This window comes from Anomaloglossus baeobatrachus, chromosome 1 (assembly GCF_048569485.1).
Source record: "Anomaloglossus baeobatrachus isolate aAnoBae1 chromosome 1, aAnoBae1.hap1, whole genome shotgun sequence".
NCBI lineage: Eukaryota > Metazoa > Chordata > Amphibia > Anura > Aromobatidae > Anomaloglossus > Anomaloglossus baeobatrachus.
The window spans coordinates 310299775-310323756 of NC_134353.1; the positions used below are offsets into that span (position 1 = coordinate 310299775).

Below are 23982 nucleotides of genomic sequence, written 5' to 3' on the forward strand. Positions count from 1 at the left end.
CAGCATGGCAGATTGAGCACATTTGAAAGTGCGCAGCATGGCGGATGGAGCACGTTTGGGAGTGCGCAGCATGGGGGATGGAGCACGATGGGGGGTGCGCAGCATGGGGGATGGAGCACGATGGGAGGTGCACACCTCCCCCCAACACACACACACGCGCACTGCACAACACACACACACACTGGGAACCACAAACACCGCCCTACACAGACACCCACACACACAGACAACGCTGCACACACACAACACCCAACACACAAACACCGCGGCATACATAAATATACGCACATACCGCACAACACACACATTGCACAAAACATACCTCCCCCCAAAACACACCACACACACACAAACCGCGCAACACACACACACACAACGCTACAGACACACAGCGCTCCACAAACAACGCAACACACGCAACACACATACAACACCGCTCTCACCCCCCGTCACACCCAGACAACACCCAGAACATGTACAGCACCCTACACAAACACTTGGTAAGTACACACAACAACATCTATATATATAACAAAAATCATACATGAACTACACAATACGTAAATTCTAGAATACCCGATGCGTAGACCACCTTCTAGTATGTTTATAATTATGGAACTTTTACTACTCCAACAGAAAAGAAAACACAAGAGAATGGACTTTAATTCACAAGAGCTTTATTTTATGTTGTTAATTAGCTCTGTATACTTTTGTAATTTTAGTCTTCTGAAACGTGTAGTAATGGTTGAATGTCAGAAGTTCCCGGTCTTCTTCTTCCTCAGTGAGGCTGCAGTCTGTAGAAAGAATGAAAAGTATGAATTTCATGGTAAACAAGCACAAACAGGCAAGAATAAATCCAATCAAGTCAACAATTTCAAGTTTTAATTATACAAGAGACACATGGATGCATTTAGCTGCCCGTGAGTTGTAACAGAATCATAGAAAGTCCAACTTGAATCTTTCTGTTCTCTTTCGCAAATGAATAGAGACAGTGATGAACAAAGGATAAGATCTTAAAAAAAAAGTTCAAACTAGTCTACTGATTCACATAAAAAAACAGAACTCTTTGTTTTAATATCCTAGATAAACATAATAAATTTCCATTGTCCATTCCAATCTCCATAAAGCCAATTCTTGGAAATACCATAATAAAAACATATAATGATATAAGCTATATAAGAGAATAGAGCCTATTTGTCTAATATTCACATATTTACCTCCTTTATATTAGTGCTCGAACAAATCCTTCAAACGTAGAAGAAAAGCTGGTCTCTGGAGGGAAAAAAACCCCAATGTAAATACCAAGAACCAATCTGACAAAAATGACACATTTATATAATAGACACCCCTTGAAACTCATTTTCTTCAGTTTTCTGGTTTCATTTACTAGTAGAATTGTGCCAGAACTTTGGTTAATTTGCATAAAAGCATATACATTTATAATGTTTTTCGGTATTTTTTGTGGCTAATAAATGAGGGCATTGTTAGCAAAAAAAACAAAAATAGCTTGGAATTGCGGGAAAGGAGATTGACTTAAAGCCTGCTTTACACGTTGCAATTTCGCATACGATATCGTATGCGATTTGCAACGCCCCCATCGTATGTACGGCACGTTCAATTTGTTGAACGTGCCGCACAAACGATTAACCCCCGTCACATGTACTTACCTTCCATACGACCTCGCTGTGGGCGGCGAAGTCCACTTCCTGGAGTGGGAGGGACGTTCGGCGTCACATCAACGTCACGTGGCAGCCGGCCAATAGAAGCGGAGGGGCGAAGCTGAGCGGGACGTAAACATCCCGCCCACCTCCTTCCTTCTGCATTGTGGGCCGGGAGCCGCAGGACATAGGTAAGATCTGTTTATTGTTCCCGGGGTGTCACACACTGCGATGTGTGCTACCCCGGGAACGTTGAACAATCTGACGTTCAATTCTAGAGAAATGAACGATGTGCGTGCGATGAACGTTTTAACATTCAATCGCAATCGCACGTACCTGTCACACACTGCAATGTAACTTACAATGCCGGATGTACGTCACTTACGACGTGACCCCGCCGACACATTGTAAGATATATTGCAGCATGTAAAGCGGGCTTAAGGCTGCTTTACACGATACAATATATCTTACGATGTGTTGGTGGGGTCACGTCGTAAGTGACGCACATCCAGCATCGTAAGGTACATTGTAGCATGTAACAGCTACGTGCGATTGCGATTGAATGGTAAAACATTCATCGCACGCACGTCGTTCAATTACTAAAAAATGAACGTTAGGTTGTTCATCGTACCCGGGGTAGCACACATCGCAGTGTGTGACACCCCGGGAACAATGAACAGCAGCTTACCTGCGTCCCGCGGCTCCCGCCGGCTATGCGGAAGGAAGGAGGTGGGAGGGATGTTTACGTCCCGCTCATCTCCGCCCCTCTGCTTCTATTGGCGATCTGACACCGAACGTCCCTCCCACTCCAGGAAGTGGATGTTCGCCGCCCACATCGAGGTCGTATGGACGGGTAAGTACGTGTGACGGGAAAGAATCATGTGTGTGGCACGTTCAACAAATTGACCGTGCCGCACATTCGATGGGGGTGGTTACGATCGCATACGATATCGTATGCTAAATCGTAACTTGAAAAGCAGGCTTTAAATGCAATAATGGAAGCCAGAAATGCACCAAACTTTGGCCCTCATTCCTCAAGTCTTGTTAGGCTATGTGCGCACTTTGCTTTTTTACATGCGCTTCCGCAGCGTTTTGAACTGCAGCGTTTTCATGCCAAAATGCATGCGTTTTGATTTTCAAGCAAAGTCTATGGGAAATTGGGATTTCTTGTGTGCACTTTGCTGTTATAAACGCTGCGTTTCAGTTGCAGAAAATTTGTCATAATCTCTGCGTTTAAAGAAGCAGCATGTCAATTGTTTTTGCCATTTTGGCAGTGTTTTGCTAACAGAGTCAATGAGAAGTTTCAAAACGCATTCTACATCAAAATCCTAGCGTTTCACATGCATTTTTGACAAATGAAATGCATGCGTTTTTGACATTATATTAAGGGCATGATATGTCCCTTAACACACACACATAGTCCGACAATTAAATATATGAAAATCAATAATTTAACATTATTTTATACATAAATATTAGCACACAGTTATCATTTTAATAAAATCAGCTATTTTGTGTGATTTAAATCATGATATTTGTTATCATTTTTTTCCCTTTTTTTCATAGTGTTTGAATGTTTAAACTTTATTTAGCAGTGTATTTGTCTACAAAACGCATCTGACTTTAAGCAATGAAAAAGCATGTAAATCGCGGTAAAAACGCGGCCAAAACGCGGTAAAAACGCAAGCGTATTTATAGCGTTTTTGTGGTCAAAACCAAATTTGACAAAGACCATTTCTACCAGAGGATGCGTTTACAACTTCAAGTAACTCGACGCAACATGCGCACATAGCCTTAATGCTGATTTAGATGTGGGGATGTGCTGACATTAGACACTCCTGACTCATAAAAAGGTGCACGAGTGAATCAGGGCTATGAAGGAACTGGCAAGCACTTCCATGTGCACTTTGCCACTAATCTTACTCTAGTCGTAGACTGAAGTATGATTTGCGGCATAGCAAACGCCGCCATTTGTCATTATTTGACATTAATTGTCAAGTTTTGTTCTTACAATATTGTTCTTATAATATTGTTCTTATAAGAACAATACTATAAGAACAATACTATAAGAACAATATTATAAGAACAACATTATAAGAACAATACTATAAGAACAACATTATAAGAACAATACTATAAGAACAATATTATAAGAACAACATTATAAGAACAATACTATAAGAACAATATTATAAGAACAACATTATAAGAACAATACTATAAGAGCAATATTATACTATAAGAAACTTACTTCAGCGTCAAAGCAGGCTTGGCGATCGTCGGCGGCACAGCATTTCTCTCTTACAGTAATGAATTCTCCAACAGTCTTCTTCTGATTCTCTGGTGACATGTTAGGCTTCGCTTTCATGACTTGAATTAACAAGCTGCAGTTTAATTTGAAAATGTTATATTAATAAAGGCAACAAGAGCAAACTAAATAAAAATCTGTGCATTACGTAATTATTTAGCATTGCTCATGCCCAAAGAAAAGCCAGAATATTTGGCGCCTGACTCTTCTACAATTTTAAATTTTTTCATGTTAAGCTCTCAATAATTTTATGTTAGTTTCCTAGATACTTTTTTTATGAAAGGGTAAATGAGGACAGAAGCATCAATGACACTGGTTGGAGAAGGAACGTCTCAGAACTTACAGAAATCTTTTGGTCTTCTGCTCCTTTTCTGAACCCTCACAGATCTCAGCACCAACTTTAAAGCTACTTGCATCAAACTCTGGCACTTTGTAAGTTGGGTCAACATCAAGACTTATGAAGCATGGTCTTCTCTCCGAATAAGAGTCAACGCAACAGCGATGAACTTGTTCGTTTATGAATGTATGAGATTCTCTTTCACACATTTCTCCTAATAATAAATCCAGCTGGAAAAAACAAAAAAATATATATTTTAATTGGTGAAAAACTGTTATCAGTATAAATTCCAACCAAAAATTATAATATATCTAATATATTTGCCTCTTTATTCATTATCAGTTGCTATTTATTTTAGCAATGCCAAATTATATTTAAAGGTTTATTCCCTTCTCCAAGATACTATCGCAATATTTAGTAGGTATAATAATAATAATAATAATAATAATAGGAAATACCTCCAATTAGAAATATAGTATAGCTCTCCTGATATAGACATGTCTCTAACCTCATCTGTAGCCCTGTATTTCAAGCCCTGGAATTTGAAAGTTACGCCAAATTCATTAAGAACAACATATCTCTTATGAATTTAGTGCATTTTACTCCAGCGTTTCCGATGTTGAGACTGGCATACAAAACACAAGTCTTAAAAAATTGGGGCCAAAGTGTTTTGGAGAGTTGTTGGAAGAAGAATTTGTATTACTAGCTCGAAGAAAGACTCTTATGGTCCCTAGAAGTGCCAACTATGGCTATTAAATGATTGCCAGTTGACTATATATAAGCTAATTGGCTGCCTACACAGGCCAACAAAGATTCTGTATGATTGTTAAAACTACCATTCTGTCCCCACAGACACTCTTGTTATCTGCAGATATCATCTGTTTCAGTGGATCAATGTGATACCGATAACTATTTTTAGGCCCATTTAAAAATCATTACATTTTTCTAGCTAATCGGTTTTTGGCTGAAGTGTTTGGATGGGAAGACTAAAGGGGGCTTTGCACGCTGCGACATGGTTAGCGATTTATCGTCAGGGTCACGGTGTTTGTGACGCACATCCGGCGTCATTAGCGATATCACAGTGTGTGACACATACGAGCGTTCTTAAACGATCGCAAAAGAGACAAAAATTGTTGGTTTTGGAGAGGTCGTCCAAAAAGCAAAAATCGTTGTCTGCTTAGTAGCGATGTTGTTCCTCGTTCCTGCGGCATCACACATTGCTGTGTGTGACACCGCAGGAACGACAAACATCTCCTTACCTGCCTCCACCGGCAATGTGGAAGGAAGGAGGTGGGCGGGATGTTACGTGCCGCTCATGTACACGCCTCCGCTTCTATTGGCCGGCCGCTTAGTGACGGCACAGAACGTCGCTATGACGCCGAACGCACCTCCCCCTTGAGGGAGGGATTGTTCGGCGGTCACAGCGACGTCGCTGAATAGGTATGTGCGTGTGACGCTGCCGTAGCGATAATGTTCGTTACAGCAGCAATCACCACATATCGCTCCAATGACGGGAGTGGGTGCTATCGTGCACGACAACACTAGCAATCGCTAGCGATGTCTCAGCGTGTAAAGCACCCTTAAGAAACGAGTGTCTTTACAAAGGCTCACTCCCTGACTATTGGCTTGTCTAAATTGACAATTTCTTCTATACACCCAGTAAAGTTCTGTATATGATAGTAAGGCCTCCTAGAGTTGTGTTGGCCACGGTCTGCATGGATGAATTAATTTCTAGGAGCAGATATATGGGGTTTAAAGGAACCTGACATTTTTCTTTCTGCAAGGTTTGTATGTTGTTAGAGACCCATTCAACTCTGGGAGCCATATTACTGATCCATACAAAATAATACTGTCACTGTGCTGCGCGGGCTGCACTTTGTCCAGCCTTTGCTTTACAGTATTTAGGTCATTTCAGGTGTTAGGGTTTATAACTTTTTTGGGGGATTATTTTTTTTTAATGTGTCTTAATTTAGTATCACTCTTGAAATAAAGAGCATCAATACCTAATTTCAGGTATGACTTTAAAACTGCACACATAAAAGCCAAAATACCTTTTCCTCTGCACAAGCCATTACTTGGTCCTCAGGAAGTGCACAACACTTCCCAGCGAATATTGTCATTTTATCAGTGATTCCAAGAAGAGTTTCATCTGTCACCGTGGGCATTTTTACTACATAGCGGCCTAGCAATCTGACAAGAACAAAAAAAATATATAAAGATCTCCCACAGTAAGAAACGTTCCTATTAAGATATTTAAAAAAAAAGTTAGCGCCCTCTATTTCTGAACAGGTATGGCCCCAATATGCTCTATTTCATGTTTTAGGCCATGTGCGCACGCTGCGGATTCTACCGCGGATTTGCCGCTGATTTGCTGCAGAAAATGTGTCTAACATTTCTGCAACCATTCCCCAGCAAAGCCTATGGGTATAAAAAAATGCTGTGCCCACATTAATTCATTAATTAATTATTTACCATTAATTATTGGTAAAAACCCGCAGGGACAAACCTGCGGAAAAAAACAGAGAAATTCAGCACCAAATCCGCACCAAACCACGTCAAAACCACATGCGGATTTCGTTGCAGTTTTGGTGCGGTATTTTTATCGCAGGTGCGGGACTCTTTCACAGGGTCTGGTTTTTCCTTGAAAAAAGTCATTTTCTAGTGCGCACATGGCCTCAGATAGTCTTTTTAGATCATGACGCAACCATTTATAATTTTACCGCTCCCACAACATCTGACCATTGAATGTTATTGGTCAAATCAATGAACTAATTTTAATGCTCCATCCCATAGACTCTTGAGCTTTATTTAATTACAACTTCGGCATATAGAATTGTAAATATATTCCATAGAGTACAAGTGCACTTCTAATTATTACACAGGTAAAAATAATACCTATGAATGAAGGCATTTATTCTATTGACAAAACAGGATTTTTATCCGTATTTCGTCTGATCCCCAACATCAATTAAGTTATTCACAAAATTATTCTGCAAAACTTACACAGTTTGATATAAGTGAGGTCCGTTTTCTTTATAAGCTTCACAATTTTGCTTTGCTAGAGCTAGGCTTTCTTTGATTCTGGTTTCAAATAGTTGAGGCTGGAAAGAAACCAAAAGCGGATCACTTCGGTAATCTATTCTTTACTTTGACTTCACAAGTAATTATCGAGGTAAAAGTCATCTTACCGCAACCTTCATGCAATTCACAGGATCTTCACTTGCACAACACTTTGTACACAAGGCTCCATAGCCTTTACCTACTCTCATAGCGGATAGGAAGGGTAATTTTCCATGCCTTATTGAAAAACCATGAAGGAACCTACAATACAGCATAAATAAGGAAAAAAAATTAGATGCCTTAAATTACATTATCAAGAGACTTATGGACATATATGTTTAGAGATATGTATGTATGTATGTATGTATGTATGTATGTATGTATGTATGTATATATATATATATATATATATATACACATACATACATACACACACACACAAATATATATATATATATCCTTCATCACCAGGCCAGATTTTTCTAATCTGACCAGTGTCACTTTGTGGGACAATAACTCTGGAATGCTGTAACATTGATCTATTGAGATTGCTTAAGCGTGACACATTATACTTCGTGTTAATGGTAAATTTAGGTTTATATGTTTTGCATTTATTTATAAAATATCTGAAACTTGGTAAAATTTTCAAAAATGTTGCAAGTTTTAAACTTTAAATGATAATCCCTTTAATCCAGATATATCACACCGAACAGAACAGTTAATAAATAATTGACCTCCTGTTTCCTTTACATCAGCACCATTTGTAAAATGATCTTTTATGTTGTTAGAATGTCAGGAGGTTAGGAAGTTTAACCCCATCACCACCCAGCAATTATTCATTTTTCGTTTTAGTTATTTTCCTCCCTTTCCTCCTTGAACCATAACTTTTTATTATTCTGTCAATATAACCATATGGTGCTTGTTTTTGCGGAATGAGTTGTACTTTTGAATGACACAATTTAATTCTGCCCCATATTGTACTGGAAAATGGGAAAAAAATTCAATTGTGGTGAAATTGCCAAAAAAGTGCAATTCCACAATAATTTTTTTGTTTTTGTTTATTTACCATGTTCACTATATGGTACAACTGATCTGGCATTATGATTCCACAGGTCAGTGTGCGTTCGTAGATACCAAACATGTATTTTTTTTTAAGTCTCGAAACAAAATTTTAAAATTTGTCAAAAAAAACAATTGCATTTTTGTCGCCATTTTTCGAGACCCGTAACATTCTCATTGTTCGGGATCTGGGGCCCAGTGTTGGCTTATTTTTTGCGCCTTGAGCTGACATTTTTAGTTATACCATTTTTGGGTAGATGCGATGTTTTTATTGCCTTGTATTGTATTTTATTGCAATGTTGCAGCGACCAAGAAAACGTGATTCTGGTGTTTTTATTTTTTTGTTCTTTACACCCTTTACTAATTAGATTAATTTATCTTTATTTTGAAAAATTGGACATTTCTGAACTCAGCGATACCAAATATGTGTATTTTTTATTTTATTTTAAAATGTGGCAAAAGGGAGGTGATTTGAACTTTTGTTTTTATTTATTTTTCCATATTTTTAAAACAAGTATATAGCTTGTATTACAGTGTATATTTGTGGTGTGCCCTCCAAATAACTCCACACAGCCATTAATGTTTAAATCACTTGCAACAAAAGTGAGTACACCCCTAAGTGAAAATGGCCAAATTGTGTCCAATTAGCCATTGTCACTCCCCAGTGTCATGTAACTCATTGTGACAAGGTCTCAGGTGGGAATGGGGGGCAAATGTGTTAAATTTGGTGTTATCGCTCACACACTATCTCATTCTGGTCACTGGAAGTTCAGCATGGCATCTCATGGAAAAGAATTCTCTGAGAATATAAAAAAAAGAATTGTTCTGTACTGAAAGATGACGTAAGTTATAAAAAGATTGCCAACACTTTGAAACTGAGCTGTAACATGATGTCCAAGACCATACAGCGGTTTAACAAGACAAGTTATAACTCAGACCAGGCCTTGCCATGGTTGACCAAAGAATTTGAGTGCCTGAGCTCAGCGTAAAGTGCCAGAAATGTTCTTTTCAAAATAGACATATCAGTGCTACGAGCATTGCGACAGAAGTTAAAGCGGTCAGCTTGTCAGTGCTCAAACCATACACCACACACTGCATCAAATTCTTCTGTATGGTTGTCATCCCAGAAGGAAGTCTCTTCTAAAGATGTTGCGCAAGAAGCCCCGCAATCAGTTTGCTGAAGACAAGCAGACTAAGGAAATGGATTACTGGAATCATGTCCTGTGGTCTGATGAGACCAAGATAACCTTTTTTGATTCAGAATAAGTCAGGCGTGTGTGGCGGCAATCAGGTGAAGAGTTTAAAGATAACTGTATCTTGCCTACAGTCAAGCATGGTGGTGAGAGTGTAATGGTTTGGGGCTGCATGAGTGTTACCGGATGTGGGAAACTATAGATCATGGAGGGAAGCATAAATGCCAATATGTACTGTGACATACTGGAGAAGAGCATGACCTTCCTTCGGAAACTGGGCTACAGGGAAGTATTCCAACATAATAACGACCCCAAACACACCTCCAAGATGACTACTGCCTTGGTAAAGAACCTGAGGGTAAAGATGCTGGACTGACCAAGTATGTCTTCAGACCTATACTCTATTGAGCATTTGTAGAGCATCCTCAAAATCTATTGAACATCTGTGGGGCATCCTCAAACTCTATTGAGCATCTGTGGGGCATCCTCAACTGGAAGGTGGGGGAATGCAAGGTCTCTAACATCACCAACTCCAAGATGTCATCATAGAGGAGTGGAAGAGGATTCCATTGACAACTCATGAAGCTCTAGTGAACTCCATGCCCAAGAGAGTTAAGGCTGTGTGTGAAGATAATGATGGCAAGACAAAATATTAAAACTTTGGGCACAATTTGGCCATTTTCACTTTGGAGTGTACTCATTTTTGTTGCTAGTGATTTAGACTTTAATGGCTCTATTGAGATATTGAGAGGGCACACCAAATTTACACTGTTACAAGCTGTATAATGACTATTTTACTTTGTATCAAAGTTATCAAATGCTTAGTGTTGTCCTATGAAAAAGTAAAATAAAATATTTTGTCGGCAACACAAAACAGCACATTAACTGTTTTAGCTAAAGGCAATTTTGCAATATATATATATATATATATATATATATATATATATATATATATATATATATATATATATATATATATATATATATATATATATATATATGAGAAAGATACTAAGCCTCAAATTAGTAAATAGCCAATACCAATACAATTTGCTTACACAAAATAATTGTGGGTAGCACAGAATATGTGTAAATATTCTAAATCTGAATCTAAGTATATTTACTTGGCTAAGAAGACATCTTTTTCATCTGTAAAATGTTGGCACACATGTTCGTCTTCTATAAACTCTTTCATTTCTTTCGACAGATCAGCTGGAGCTTCATCTTTAGGTAAGGCATGCATGCAGGGTGTGCGTTCAAGCATAGGCATGTCACAGCAAGCTTTCAAATTGTGTGATATATGCTCCTGATTGTCACAGATATGCTGAGTGTATTCCAACTGCCAGATAGAAACATAAAACATTAGTCCTATGTGTAATGCTATGTGACTACTCCTCTTATATACTATCCTAAAAAAAACCTATCCAGAAATCCAAACAGTTTTTCTCTTCACTGTTCCATTTTTGGCTTTGTTGTCTTACCTTCTCAATCATACATTCGACCACATCGTCCTTACAGCAGTCCTTACTCAGATGCACCGATTCATGAGAGAGTTTAAGTGCAACGTCAAAAGTTATGGCAGGGAATTTCTGAGAGAGTTTAGTTAGTTTTCTGAAGTAGAGGAAAACAAATTAGGAAATAGTAAGAGGTTATTGGTGTTTTCTCAAGATCACTACTTATCACTTGTCCCCAGAAAAGGTGATAAATGTCTGGCTGCTGGAGGTTCCACCACCGGAACCTTCACCAAATATGAGAATAGGAGTTTCATGTTACCCATCTGAATTAATAAGATATCACAAAATGAAAATATTCTGCTATTTTGTTGAAGTCCTGAATAAAATATCTGAGTGAAGCAGCGAATGCATATGTGCTCCGAGACATGGGACCCCTGTTTTCCTGATTGGCGAGAGTCCCAGTGATATGGCCCCTGCTGTTAAGACACTAATTAATTATCTAACCTGTAGAGGTTAGATGTTGTAATCTGGCATCAAACCCTTTAATTATTTATTTAAGTGGTTCAAACATGTAAATCTTTTATCATATATTAAAGGGAATCAGTCACCAGGTTTTTGCTATAGCAGCATAATGTAGGGAAAGAGACACTGTTTACAGCAGTGTGTCACTTCTGGCCTGATGGCTGTAGCTTTGATAAAATCATTGTTTTATCTGCAGCAAATCTAGCCATTCTGAAAATGCTGAGCTCTGTATAACCCTATCCAAACCACTGAGTGATAACTTTCTTACACTTTCATACACTGTGCATAGGCAGAAAGCTGCCAATCAGTGTTAGGGATGGATTTATATAGAGCTCATAAATATGGAGGATGACATGTCAGCAGGGTTAATAGTTCTCCTGCTGGAAAACAGTGATTTTACCAGTAAACTACAGCAGACAGACCAATGTGTGACACATCGTTGGAATCAGCATCTCTGCCCCTACATTATGCTTCTCTCAGATTAGTTTGCAAAAACCTGGTGACAGATTCCCTTTTTCTTGATATGTCCACCTCACCAATTTTGTTTTTGTTATTCAAATCTAAATCTACATAAAAATGCACAGATCGTAATTTATGGATGTCTGATTTTGGTCTAAGGGTTGCACAAAGTTGGTGCAAAAAGTTTTAAGACCATTCATCTGAACAGATTAAAGTTGTTGTCCAGGTTTGAGAGCAAAATCTGCAGTCACTCTACATAACTGAAGCCTTCTGAATCACGAGAGTATATGATGATTCCCCGATATGGCCGGTGGGAACAAGTGGAAATGACCCCATGTGTTAGATTTACATACATGTGGCCATGTGCAGACTAGACGTGTTTGGCTACTCTCAAATAACTTTTATTGAGGGAAGCCAGATGAGACTAGTCGGCATGCACCCGCATGTATGAAAATGGCATTTGAAGGCTTGCTCGCATCCTCAATAGCAGGGAATCTTGGCAGCATGCTGTCATGATTCATAAGTCTGCAGTCACATAGAGTGATTGCAGACTTTTCTCTCAAATCTGGACAACCCCTTTAATGCAACTGATTTACAGTAGCAGATATTTCTACAATAAATCTTCTGTGTGTGAATTCATTTTTATGCTTGCTTTCTGATAAAATCTTATGTAGCTGCCATATTGGGGAAGTATACTTTCAATTGACTTTTTAATATAAGCTGACTTATGTATTAGGAATAACACTATTTGATTTTAATTCTGTATTTTTCACCAGTTTTTCGTTTAAGATTTACCCCTGTAGTCTCTCTCTAACTTTAAGGCGGGCTTTGCACATTACGACATCGCAAGCCGATGCTGCGATGTCGAGTGCGATAGTCCCCACCCCCGTCGCAGGTACGATATCTTGTGATAGCTGGCGTAGCGAACATTATCGCTGCAGCAGCTTCACATGCACTCACCTGCCCTGCGACCGTCGCTCTGGCCAGCAACCCGCCTCCTTCCTAAGGGGGCGGGTCGTGCGGTGTCATAGCGACGTCACACGGCAGGCGGCCAATAGCGGCGAAGGGGCGGAGATGAGCAGGATGTAAACATCCCGCCCACCTCCTTCCTTCTCATTGCAGCCGGGAGGCAGGTAAGGAGATGTTCCTCGCTCCTGCGGCTTTACACACAGCGATGTGTGCTGCCGCAGGAACGAGGAACTACATCGTACCTGTCTCTGCACCGGCATTATGGAAATGTCGGAGAATACACCGATGATACAATAACGACGCTTTTGCGCTCGTTAATCGTATCGAAAAGGTTTTACACACTACGACATCGCAAGTGACGCCAGATGTGCGCCACTTTCGATTTGACCTGCGATGTCGTAGTGTGCAAAGCCGCCCTAACTCTGAGATGAGAGAAGGCTCGCTGCTAGTATGTCTCCTATACACTAGACATAAAGAAAGAGGATTTCCTACTTATTTTTCCTTTGGTATAACATAGACTGAAGCAACAGATGCATGGAGATAAATCTGGCAGCAGTACTGAGCAGTGTTGATGTGAATCCAACCCTAGGATAATCTAGATTGAATCTGCATGATCTGTTTCTTTGTCTCTCACTTCATTATGTTGTGTAATCTAACACTTCAGACTATTTTAATTTTGCCTTGTCTTGAGCAAGTTGAATTTGTGCTACCTTTAAAGGGAACCTGTCAGGTGCAATATGCACCCAGAACCACGAGCAGTTCTGGGTGTATATTGCTATTCTCTGCCTAACCGTCCCTGTATACACTAGCATAGATAAAGAGATCTTTAGAAAAAGTATTTCTAAAGATTCTTTATAACATGCTAATGGGGCCAGGGACTAGTCATGAGGGAATTACTTCCCATGACTAATCCACCCTCTTAGCATGTTAGTACGCCCACAGGGGCGTGCTAACATGCTATTCAATGCAGCGTCACCAGCGGTGATGCGCGTACTTGTGTCCTCTGTGAACGCTGCTCTAAATGTCCCGTAGTTCTGGTCATATGCACTAGACCTGTTTGAAGCTGGGACACGTACACCTAGCTTCATACAGCGCATGACTGGAAGTGTGGTGCATTCAGCTCAGCATTCACCGCGGACACAGGTACGTGCATCACCATTGCATAGCATGTTACTTTTTCTAAAGATCCCTTTATTTATGCTAGTGTATACAGGGACGGTTAGGCAGGGATTAGCAATATGCACCCAGAACTGTTCGTGGTTCTGCGTGCATATTGCACCTGACAGGTTCCCTTTAAGGGTGGATGATGATTTCAGGAGGAAGTGGAATAATTTGCTTATGAGTGGAGAATGAAGAAGATTTCTATTAAAAAGTTCTTTATATTTGCATAAAGTACAGTTCCCATTGATGCTACACCTACAGCATTTTGTGGCTCCTCTGGCTCAATGTATCGCATTCTGACAAATTATGAAACAGCATAAATAAGCAGAAACATTGCAGGCCTTAGGGAGTGACTTACTGGAAAGTACCCCTTTTGACTAAGGCCTACCTGTCCCCTTCCTGGTACCCAGCACCAAGGTGCCCTACCCCTTTAATTATGAATAAATAACAATAAAAAAAAACAATCAATCAATAATCTCGTAGATAGGCATTGACTTACTTGGCTTGATAGACTCTTTCTGGGAATTTTGAAAGAATATGGCAAGATTGTCTCTGATTAGCTAATATATATTGTGTCTTTTTTTGGACTTCCATGAACTGGAAAAGAGTTACAAAAAAATAATGAGAAAAAAAAAGGAAACATAATTGTATTACAAAGAGATGTGAACTTTATATGGGTGCTGACATTTTGTGTTCTCTCTAGTTACTTGATTTCTGAGAATCAATATCCTGAACTGCAGGAAAGTGCTCCAGAAGTAGTTAATGTAGAGGGTTCTACGTCCACAGTCTCCATCCTTGGAAATCCCAATGTTAACAATCCAAAGAGCATGCAAAGATCAACAACACTGACTTATGCGAGTACACAGAGTATATAGGGTTCTTTCTATAGATTTGGTTACTTGTCATCATAAATTAATTCTGTTTTACAGTAAAACGTTACATATCATACCTTGGGTTCGAAACATTTCTCCCTCTCTTCCTCTGCACAACATTCAGTCATAATATTGCCATATTGTTTAGCAAGCACCAAAACTGTTGGAGGGTAGAGAGTTGGATTTCTTTTACCAGTAGTATCAATGTAGCTGAAAAATGTACAAATCATATGGTTAGTATAATGAGAACTCGAAGACAAACTATATTATAATATTTCAGAACTTTTTATTGCTGGTTTACTTTCTAGCTGGATATAACTTCTCATGCAGACATACAAGGCTTAGCAATATAAGAAGGCAACAGTATGGATTTATATAGTGATATTAACAACTGCACTAATAGATTTCTAAATGTAGACATTATACACAAAAGACATAAAGAAGAAGAAAATACATATAGAAATAAACGAAAGCAAACACCTACTAGTGGAAAGCTTCATGAGGGTGTTCTGTATGTTGTGTACAGGCAGTATTGGCATCTGGTCTCTTAAATTCCCCCATGTCATTATCCCGATGGTCATGGAAACACTTCTCTCTTTCTGGTTCTGTCTTAGCACAACACTCGGCACTCCATAGATAAGTTGTCTCTAAGTTTGGATCTTTACAAGCTTTATCGTAGAATATTGTATTCTGCAAAAGTGTAAAAAAAAAAATCATATCTGCCGTTTGTAGAAGACAATGTAAAAACCCTCTGATGAGCAATTAAAGATGTTGTCCACCACTCAGTCAAACCCTTCTCAATCACCATGTTTGCCCCGTTAAATTAAGATCGCTTATACTCACCTCTGGTGCCATTACAGTGGTGTTGGCATTCTCTCTCCTGAGGCTACTGTTAGGTTGTTACGTCTGCGAGCCCTGCACCAAATCAGCACCATCTTCACTATCCCCACCTTTGGACATATTAGACATCAATAGGAAGTGAGAGGCCAGCTATAGCCCTGATTTCCTCTTGATATTCAATTTGTCCGAAGGTGGCTAGAGCGAAGCCGGCACTGATTAAGTGCAGGACTTGCATGACGTAACAACTTCACATGAGTCCCGGGAGTGCGGGTGGTGACACTGCTGGAACAGAACCGGCACAGAGGTGAGTATAAGTGTTGTTATTTTAATAGGGGGCAAACAGGAGTTGTCCAAGGGGAGGACATCCTCTTTACATCTTCTACATCAGAGCCAGCATGTGATATGTGTGGTTACTCCAATTTTTGTGTGACATCACTGGATATTTGTCATTAATTTTATACAATGTATGGAAGATTACTTTTGATCTGACAACAGGGCAGAAATCCAGCACTACTAACCGGTAAGTAAAAATATAATTTTACTTTATTGAATTAATCCATAAAAACACAGAAAAAAAGGATGGGGAATTTAAAAACTGATGAGTTTTGAGTGCATTATGCAATCTTAGTCACAGCACATCATTGGCTTCAGTAATATTTATACATACAAGAGACAGTTAGTTAATCACATTAAATTGTAGACATACTGGATTTGCACACTACATGATTATACCTTACAATGTGGGGGTTTCAGTGTAAAAGCTAAACTTTGGTATTATCACTAGCAAATATTCCTACCATTGGTTTCTTGCAATCTGCTGCATCTTCATGATCTACACAATGTTCAGCAAAGGTGGTGAGTTCGTCAACCGCTTTCATGTGTGCTTCAAGTGTGCATTTCTGGAAGTTCTGAGCGATCATAGCAAGCAGTCTGCAAAATAAATCATCATGACTGTTGTTGGGATGTGATTAACCAGAATGACAAAACAATGAAGGATTTGTTATACCGCCAAGGGAACAGTGACAAATTAGATGATGGGAAGTATAGAGGGCCCATACTCAATTGTCGGGGAGCCCCTTTTTATTTACGTCCAATCCTGCGGCCCATGTTTGGTTATTATTTTCTGTTCACATAAAACAGCGGAAAATGTATGCAGAGCTAAATAGATAGTAAAGTGTGGAGGAACACATTAATATTACTTACATGTGTCTAAAGTTTTCTCTGCCGAGAGAAACCAGTATGCCTCCAATTTGTCTGGTATGATGATGGTCTATACAAAATGGAAAGACAGGGAAAGACTATAAATACTAACTTAGTGCACATTATGAATCTGATTGGGTGCTAACTATGTTAATTATGTTTGTTCATTTTTACTAAGTAGATAGTGATGGGCGAATAGTAACTATTCGTATTCGGATTATTCGTGATGAATCCTAAAGTACTATTCCGGTGTTCGTCATGAATAACGAACCTAATGAAAGACAATGGGGAAAATATCTGTCTGTGCACTTAGCCTATAACATTCCTATAGAACAGCCAGAAGACAAAAGTCTATTATTTTTGCCTCTTTTTAGATAGTATATCATTTATTTAAATATGTAGAAAATCACAGAAGACTGTGCTTTCCTATAAAAAAAAAAATATTATGTGGTATACAATTTTTTTCCCTATAGTTCCTATTGCCGGACACCCTATAACATTCCTATAGAACAGCCAGAAGACAAAGTCTATTATTTTTGCCTCTTTTTAGATAGTATATAATTTATTTAAATATGTAGAAAATCACAGAAGACACTGCTTTCCTATAAAAAAAAATACCATGTGGTATACAATTTTTTTTTCCAATAGTTCCCTATGCCCCGGACAGATGCCTGGGCATGCATCCTTAATATGTTCACTGAGCGTATGTATCTGGTAGTGGCCAAGAACGCACTGTTTCCCTAGCCTTATATCAGTTTTTTTCACCCTTGGTACATACAGTATGTTCTGTAAGAAATGTATGTAAAAAAAAGTGCTTATATAGTGAACATAATGAAATAACTGCTAAAATGTGGATGGTTGAAAATAAAGGTCACTATTTTTGGAAAGGTATAATCATACTGCCACTACAATTATTATGTTATAACACTATTTTGAAGTGAAATTTGCCAATAACAAAATGTAATAAATATTCTTGCCAGCAAAAATTTGTAAGGTTGTACAAGTCATAGTCTTTTCAGGATCTAATGTAATAGAGCAGCACACGCCATCGTGTGCCAAACAAAGAAATATTGTGTGAATTTTTGTCCGTACCTGTTGGTTAGTGCTATATCTCTTACCTGCATCTCTCTTTTGTAAATGTCTTGAGTCAGTTACGATCGTGCAGAGGAGCACGCACATCAGAGCGAACCACTTCATGGCTGCAGCACTTTGAGGAGGACCTCTTAGAAGCCTGGAGAAGATGAGAAAGAATCTTCTCAATATATATGGTTTCTTGCTCCATTTACAAATCATTAACTAGACTAATTCTATAAATTATTAATATTTACCTTGTGATTGTAAAAGGGGGATGGCAAAAACACACTATTTAATCAATCGTAAATTACGTTGATACTGGCACCCATCTCTTTAAAAGTCCTTGTATGTCAGGTAGATGTCCACAGATGAACAACATCAGTCTTAGGTTATTACTCTATGAAACTACGAACAAAAGGTTAAGTAAAGTGATCCTTGATTATGACAGCTTCTCACTCTCTGTTCATCGTCTACTCCAAATGTGTATAAAGGTGAAATAAAAAAGACACAATATTAATCTGTTGTTTCTTTTACACATATATAAGTGTTTCTGTAAGACATGAATCGGGAAGACCATTATTTATTCCACAGTTTATTACAGTCAGACTAATGGTAAGACATGAGAATAGCATGGACACACTTATTAAAATGTGTATGTATTGTCAATTTTTAACTTCTATGTTTGGTATATATCTTTGCCTTAGCTATATTTACTGTATATTTATACAGTATCCTATGTATGCTACTAATGTGCAGTCATACCGTGTGACTGCAGACTTGTCAATCCTCCCAGCGCGCGCACTTTGCTCAAAACTACTGCTCAAAAAAAAATAAAGGGAACACTAAACTACCATTCTGCTGTGTAACATAGTGTGTACATATATATATATATATATATATATATATATATATATATATATGTACACATTATGTTACACAACAGAATGGTAGTTTAGTGTTCCCTTTTTTGTTTGAGCAATATATATATATATATATATATATATATGTATGCTATATATATATATATATATCTACATACACACACACACCTCACACACTCAGTTTTCTTTATACATAATAAATAATAATAATAATACATTTATACTCACAAAAAAAGAGATATAACACATTCAAACTATTTAAAAACTATATGTTACACAATACACTATGTTACACAACAGAATGGTATTTTAGTGTTTCCTTTATATTTTGAGCAGTATATATACAATACAGACCAAAAGTTTGGACACACCTCATCTCTAGAACAACTATTAAGAGGAGACTTTGTGCAGCAGGCCTTCATGGTAAAATAGCTGCTCGGAAACCACTGCTAAGGACAGGCAACAAGCAGAAGAGACTTGTTTGGGCTAAAGAACACAAGGAATGGACATTAGACCAGTAGAAATCTGTGCTTTGGTCTGATGAGTCCAAATTTGAGATCTTTGGATTAAACCACCATGTTTTTGTAGAAAAGGTGTACGGATGGACTCTACATGCCTGGTTCCCACCGTGAAGCATATTGGAGGAGGTGTGATGGTGTGGAGTGCTTTGCTGGTGACACTGTTGGGGATATATTCAAAATTGATGGCATACTAAACAAGCATGGCTACCACAGCATCTTGCAGCTGAGGAGTGAATTCAAGGAGTGAATAAGGACATGTAGTCTGAAACTAGTTCCTCTACTCTATTGTTCAATGGATTTTTTCTTTTAATTCCCGGATGGACTAATTTATTTTAATATGGATTAAAATAAAGAATTTTTACTTTCAACATAACCTGGACGTGATTGCTGGACATCTTGTTTTCTCCTTCCGTGTGGATGAGTTGGATACAGCGCCAGAAGATGGTGCTTCTATGAAAGCGCCATTTTCTGGGGTGGCTGCGGACTGCAATTCGCAGCAGAGGGGCCCAGAAAGCTCGGGCAACCTGTGCTGAAGATTTCAATCCCTAGCTGCCTAGTTGTACCTGGCTGGACACAGAAATGAAGCCCATGTCGTTTTTTTTTTTTTTTTTAATAATTTCATGAAATTCATGAAATAATTAAAAAAGGGCTTCCCTATATTTTTAGTTCCCAGCCGGGTACAAATAGGCAGCTGGGGGTTGGGGACAGCCGTACCTGCCTGCTGTACCTGGCTAGCATATAAAAATATGGCGAAGCCCACGTCATTTTTTTGGTGGGCAAAAAACTCCTGCATACAGTCCTGGATGGAGTATGCTGAGCCTTGTAGTTCTGCAGCTGCTGTCTGCTCTCCTGCATACTCCAGTGAATGGAGCATGCTGAGCCTTGTAGTTCTGCAGCTGCTGTCTGCTCTCCTGCATACACTAGTGAATGGAGCATGCTGAGCCTTGTAGTTCTGCTCCCCCTGTCTCTCTCTCCAGCATACAGTCCTGGATGCATCATGCTGAGCCTTGTAGTTCTGCAGCCCTGTCTGCTCTCCTGCATATGCTAGTGGATGAAGTATGCTGAGCTTTGCAGTTCTGCTCCCCCTATGTCTACCTCCAGCATACAGTCCTGGATGGAGGATGCTGAACCTTGTAGTTCTGCAGCTGCTGTCTGCTCTCCTCCATATATACAGACAGCAGACAGCAGCTGCAGAACTACAAGGTTCAGCATACTCCATCCAGGACTGTATGCTGGAGTTATTTGCCTACCCCGAAAAATTACGTGAGCGTCGCCATGTTTTTGTATGCTAGCCAGGTACAGCAGGCAGCTACGGGCTGTCCCTAACCCCCAGCTGCCTATTTGTACCCGGCTGGGAACCAAAAATATAGGGAAGCCCTTTTTTAATTATTTCATGAATTTCATGAAATAATTAAAAAAAAAATGATGTGGGCTTCGCCCAATTTTTGCGTCCAGCCAGGTACAACTAGGCGGCTGGGGATTGGAATCCGCAGCGCAGGGTGCCCAAGCTTTCTGGGCACCCCTGCTGCGAGTTGCAGTCCACAGCCACCCCAGAAAATGGCGCTTTCATAAAAGTACCATCTTCTGGCACTGTATCCAACTCTTCCAGCTGACCTGGTGACGGGTGGCTCGCTGGGTAATAATGGGGTTAGCGCTACCTGTATATTATCAACTGGCCCTAAGCCCGAAATTCATGGTGTGACGCCAATATTAGACATGGCCACCATGAATTTCTAGTACATATAAAAAAAACACAACACACATAAAAATATTTTTATTAGAAATAAAACACAACACAATTAGTGACTCCATCTTTATTGAAATAAAGAACCCCCTCCACAGTAATCTGGGGTCAAGGGTTCTGCGCCGTCCAATCCGGATCCAATATCATCTGATCGGTTTACTGGAAGGCAAAGCGATCAGATAATGTGTAAGGTTCAAGGGTCTGAATCACATGACACAGAAGCTGATTGTATAAACAGCTTTTATACAATCAGCTGATGCATCAGTGCAAAAAAAAAAGACTACACACTTCTGTGCAGACTCCTGTCCGACAGCAGCAGCTGATAATTTAGCTGGCCGGGCGGTAAAAAGTTGGCCTCACCACTCGACTTATAGTGTCAGCTGATTCCGTCAGGTGACTGCATCAGCTGATCATCGCCAGGTCTGAGAGAGAGATAAGAGAGAGAAAAGAGAGAGAAAATAGAGAGAGACAAGAGAGAGAAAAGAGAGGGAAAAGAGAAGAGAGAGAGGGAGAGAGAGAGAGAAGAGAGAGAAGAGAGGAGAGAGAAGAGAGGCGAGAGAGAAGAGGAGAGAAATGAGAGAGAAGAGAGAGAGAGAAGAGAGAGAAGAGAGTGAAGAGAGAGAGAAGAGAGAGAGAAGAGAGAGAGAAGAGAGAGAGAAGAGGAGAGAAGAGAGAGAAGAGAGAGAGGAGAGAGAGAAGAGAGAGAGGGAAGAGAGAGAGAAGAAAGAGAGGAGAGAGAAGAGAGAGAGGAGGGAGAGGAGAGAGCAATGCAGCCTCATTCCGTGAACTGCTCTGATTTTAGAAGTGTGTACCGCGGCTCACAGCTGATGTCCGTCTCCTCCCCTCAGTGCATAATTAAATTAAATTATAATTATAAATAAATAATAATTATAATTTAAAATAAATTCTTTACCGGGACAGCCAAGACTCGAACTTGTGAACTAATCCTCCTTAAGCAGTAGCTCTACCCATTGAGCCCCTGTCTCTAATGAAAACCATAGGAAGATTTGGTAATCTTGACCTCTGTACTGCAGTAGAGTATCCAGAAGTGGATTATTCAGCTACAAAGAGGCGAGAGAGAGGGAAAAAGAGAGAGAGAGAAAAAGAGACAAAAAGAGAGAGAGAAAAAGAGAGAAAAAGAGAGAAAGAGAGAGAAAAAGACAGAGAGCAAAAAAGAGAGAAAAATAGAGAGAAAAAGAGAGAGAGAGAAAAAGAGAGAAAGAGAGAGAGAGAAAAAGAGAGAGAAAGAAAAAGAGAGAGAGAGAGAGGGAGAAAGCGAGAAAAAGAGAGAAAAAGAGAGAGAAAGAAAAAGAGAGAAAAAGAGAGAGAGAGAAAAAGAGAGAAAAAAGTTAGAGAGAGAGGGAGAAAGAGAGGAAAAGAGAGAAAAAGAGAGAGAAAGAGAGAACAAGAGAGAAAAAGAGAGAGAGAAAAAGAAAGAGAGAGAGAAAAAGAGAGAAAACGAGAGAGAGAGAAAAAGAGAGAAAAAGAGAGAGAGGAAAAGAGAGAAAGAGAGAAAAAGAGAGAAAAGGAGAGAAAAGGAGAGAACAAAAGAGAGAGGAAAAAGAGAGAAAAAGAGAGAGAGAGAAAAAGAGAGAGAGAGAAGAGAGAAGAGAGAGAGGAGAGAGCAATGGAGCCTCATTCCGTGAACTGCTCCGATTTTAGAGGTGTGTCCCGCGGCTCACAGCTGATGTCCGGCTCCTCCCCTCAGTGCATAATTAAATTAAATTATAATTATAAATAAATAATAATTATAATTTAAAATAAATGAACTTCTTTACCGGGGCGGCCAAGACTCAAACTCGTGAACTAATTCTCCTTATGCAGTAGTTCTACCCATTGAGTCTCTAATGAAAAGCATAGGAAGATTTGGTAATCTTGACCTCTGTATTGCAGTAGAAATATATCACACGCAGGCACTACCTGAGTGAAGTCTCCGGTGACAGCGCGGCTCATGTCAGTTGCTGCGTGGAACTGACACAGAGCGCTCGTGTTCTACGGCGCTCCCTGTCAGCTTGATGTAGCAGAGCTGAAAGCGTTGTGTGGAGTACTTCGGACCTGGATTGTTGTTTGGGGATTAAAAAAGAGGTAAATGAGGGTTTTTTTTTTTACTTTTTATCAAAAAAAGGATTTTCGTTGTGTGTTTATTTACTTTCACTTACTGGTTAATCATGGAAGGTATCTCAGGGAGACGCCTGCCATGATTAACCCCTTATTACCCCGATTGCCACCACACCAGGGCAATTCAGGATGGGCCGGGTAGAGTCCTGGGACTTTCGCATCTAATGGATGCGGCAATTCCGGTAGGCTGCTGGCTGATATTGTTAGGGTGGTGGGCTCCCCATAACGTGGCGCTCCCCATCCTATCAATACCAGCCTCCAGCCGTGTGGCTTTATCTTGGCTGGTATCAAAATTTGGAGGGAACCGCAGGTTTTTTTTTTTTTTAATCATTTATTTTACTGCACGATATAGACACGCCCACAGACGGCTGTGATTGGTTGTGGTGAGACAGCTGTCACTCATCGTGGGGGTGTGTCTGACTGCAACCAATCATGGGCGCTGGTGGGTGGGGAAAACAGGGAATACCAGATTGAATAATGAGCGGCAGCCATTTTCAAAAGAGGAAGAGCCGCTGGAGCTTTGTGACAGCCATGCAGCTGATCGGTGAGTAG

The 23982-nt window shown here is 39.6% G+C and overlaps 1 protein-coding gene across 1 annotated transcript; it reads right to left on the reverse strand.

The window, feature by feature from the left end:
• Window positions 1-701: 701 nt before the first annotated feature.
• LOC142292061 (albumin-like) lies at window positions 702-18319 on the reverse strand. The gene is made up of 15 exons (XM_075337147.1): window positions 18211-18319; window positions 17096-17162; window positions 16690-16822; window positions 15537-15742; window positions 15130-15262; window positions 14680-14777; window positions 11097-11226; window positions 10740-10954; window positions 7492-7624; window positions 7307-7404; window positions 6355-6493; window positions 4310-4533; window positions 3910-4042; window positions 1218-1272; window positions 702-794 (listed from the first exon to the last, which is right to left on the reverse strand). Exons 1-14 carry the CDS (start codon window positions 18287-18289, stop codon window positions 1228-1230), a joined length of 1833 nt encoding a protein of 610 aa, XP_075193262.1. The 5' UTR covers window positions 18290-18319; the 3' UTR covers window positions 702-794; window positions 1218-1227.
• Window positions 18320-23982: the final 5663 nt, after the last annotated feature.

Coding starts and splice junctions, on each gene's coding strand:
- LOC142292061 (XM_075337147.1), bottom strand. CDS start 18,289: ATGAAGTGGTTCGCTCTGATGTGCGTGCTCCTCTGCACGATCGTAACT. Junction 14,778..15,129: donor AGAAATGTTTCGAACCCAAG/GTATGATATGTA, acceptor ACTCTTTTCCAG/TTCATGGAAGTCCAAAAAAA. Junction 7,625..10,739: donor AAAGATGTCTTCTTAGCCAA/GTAAATATACTT, acceptor GCTGTATTGTAG/GTTCCTTCATGGTTTTTCAA.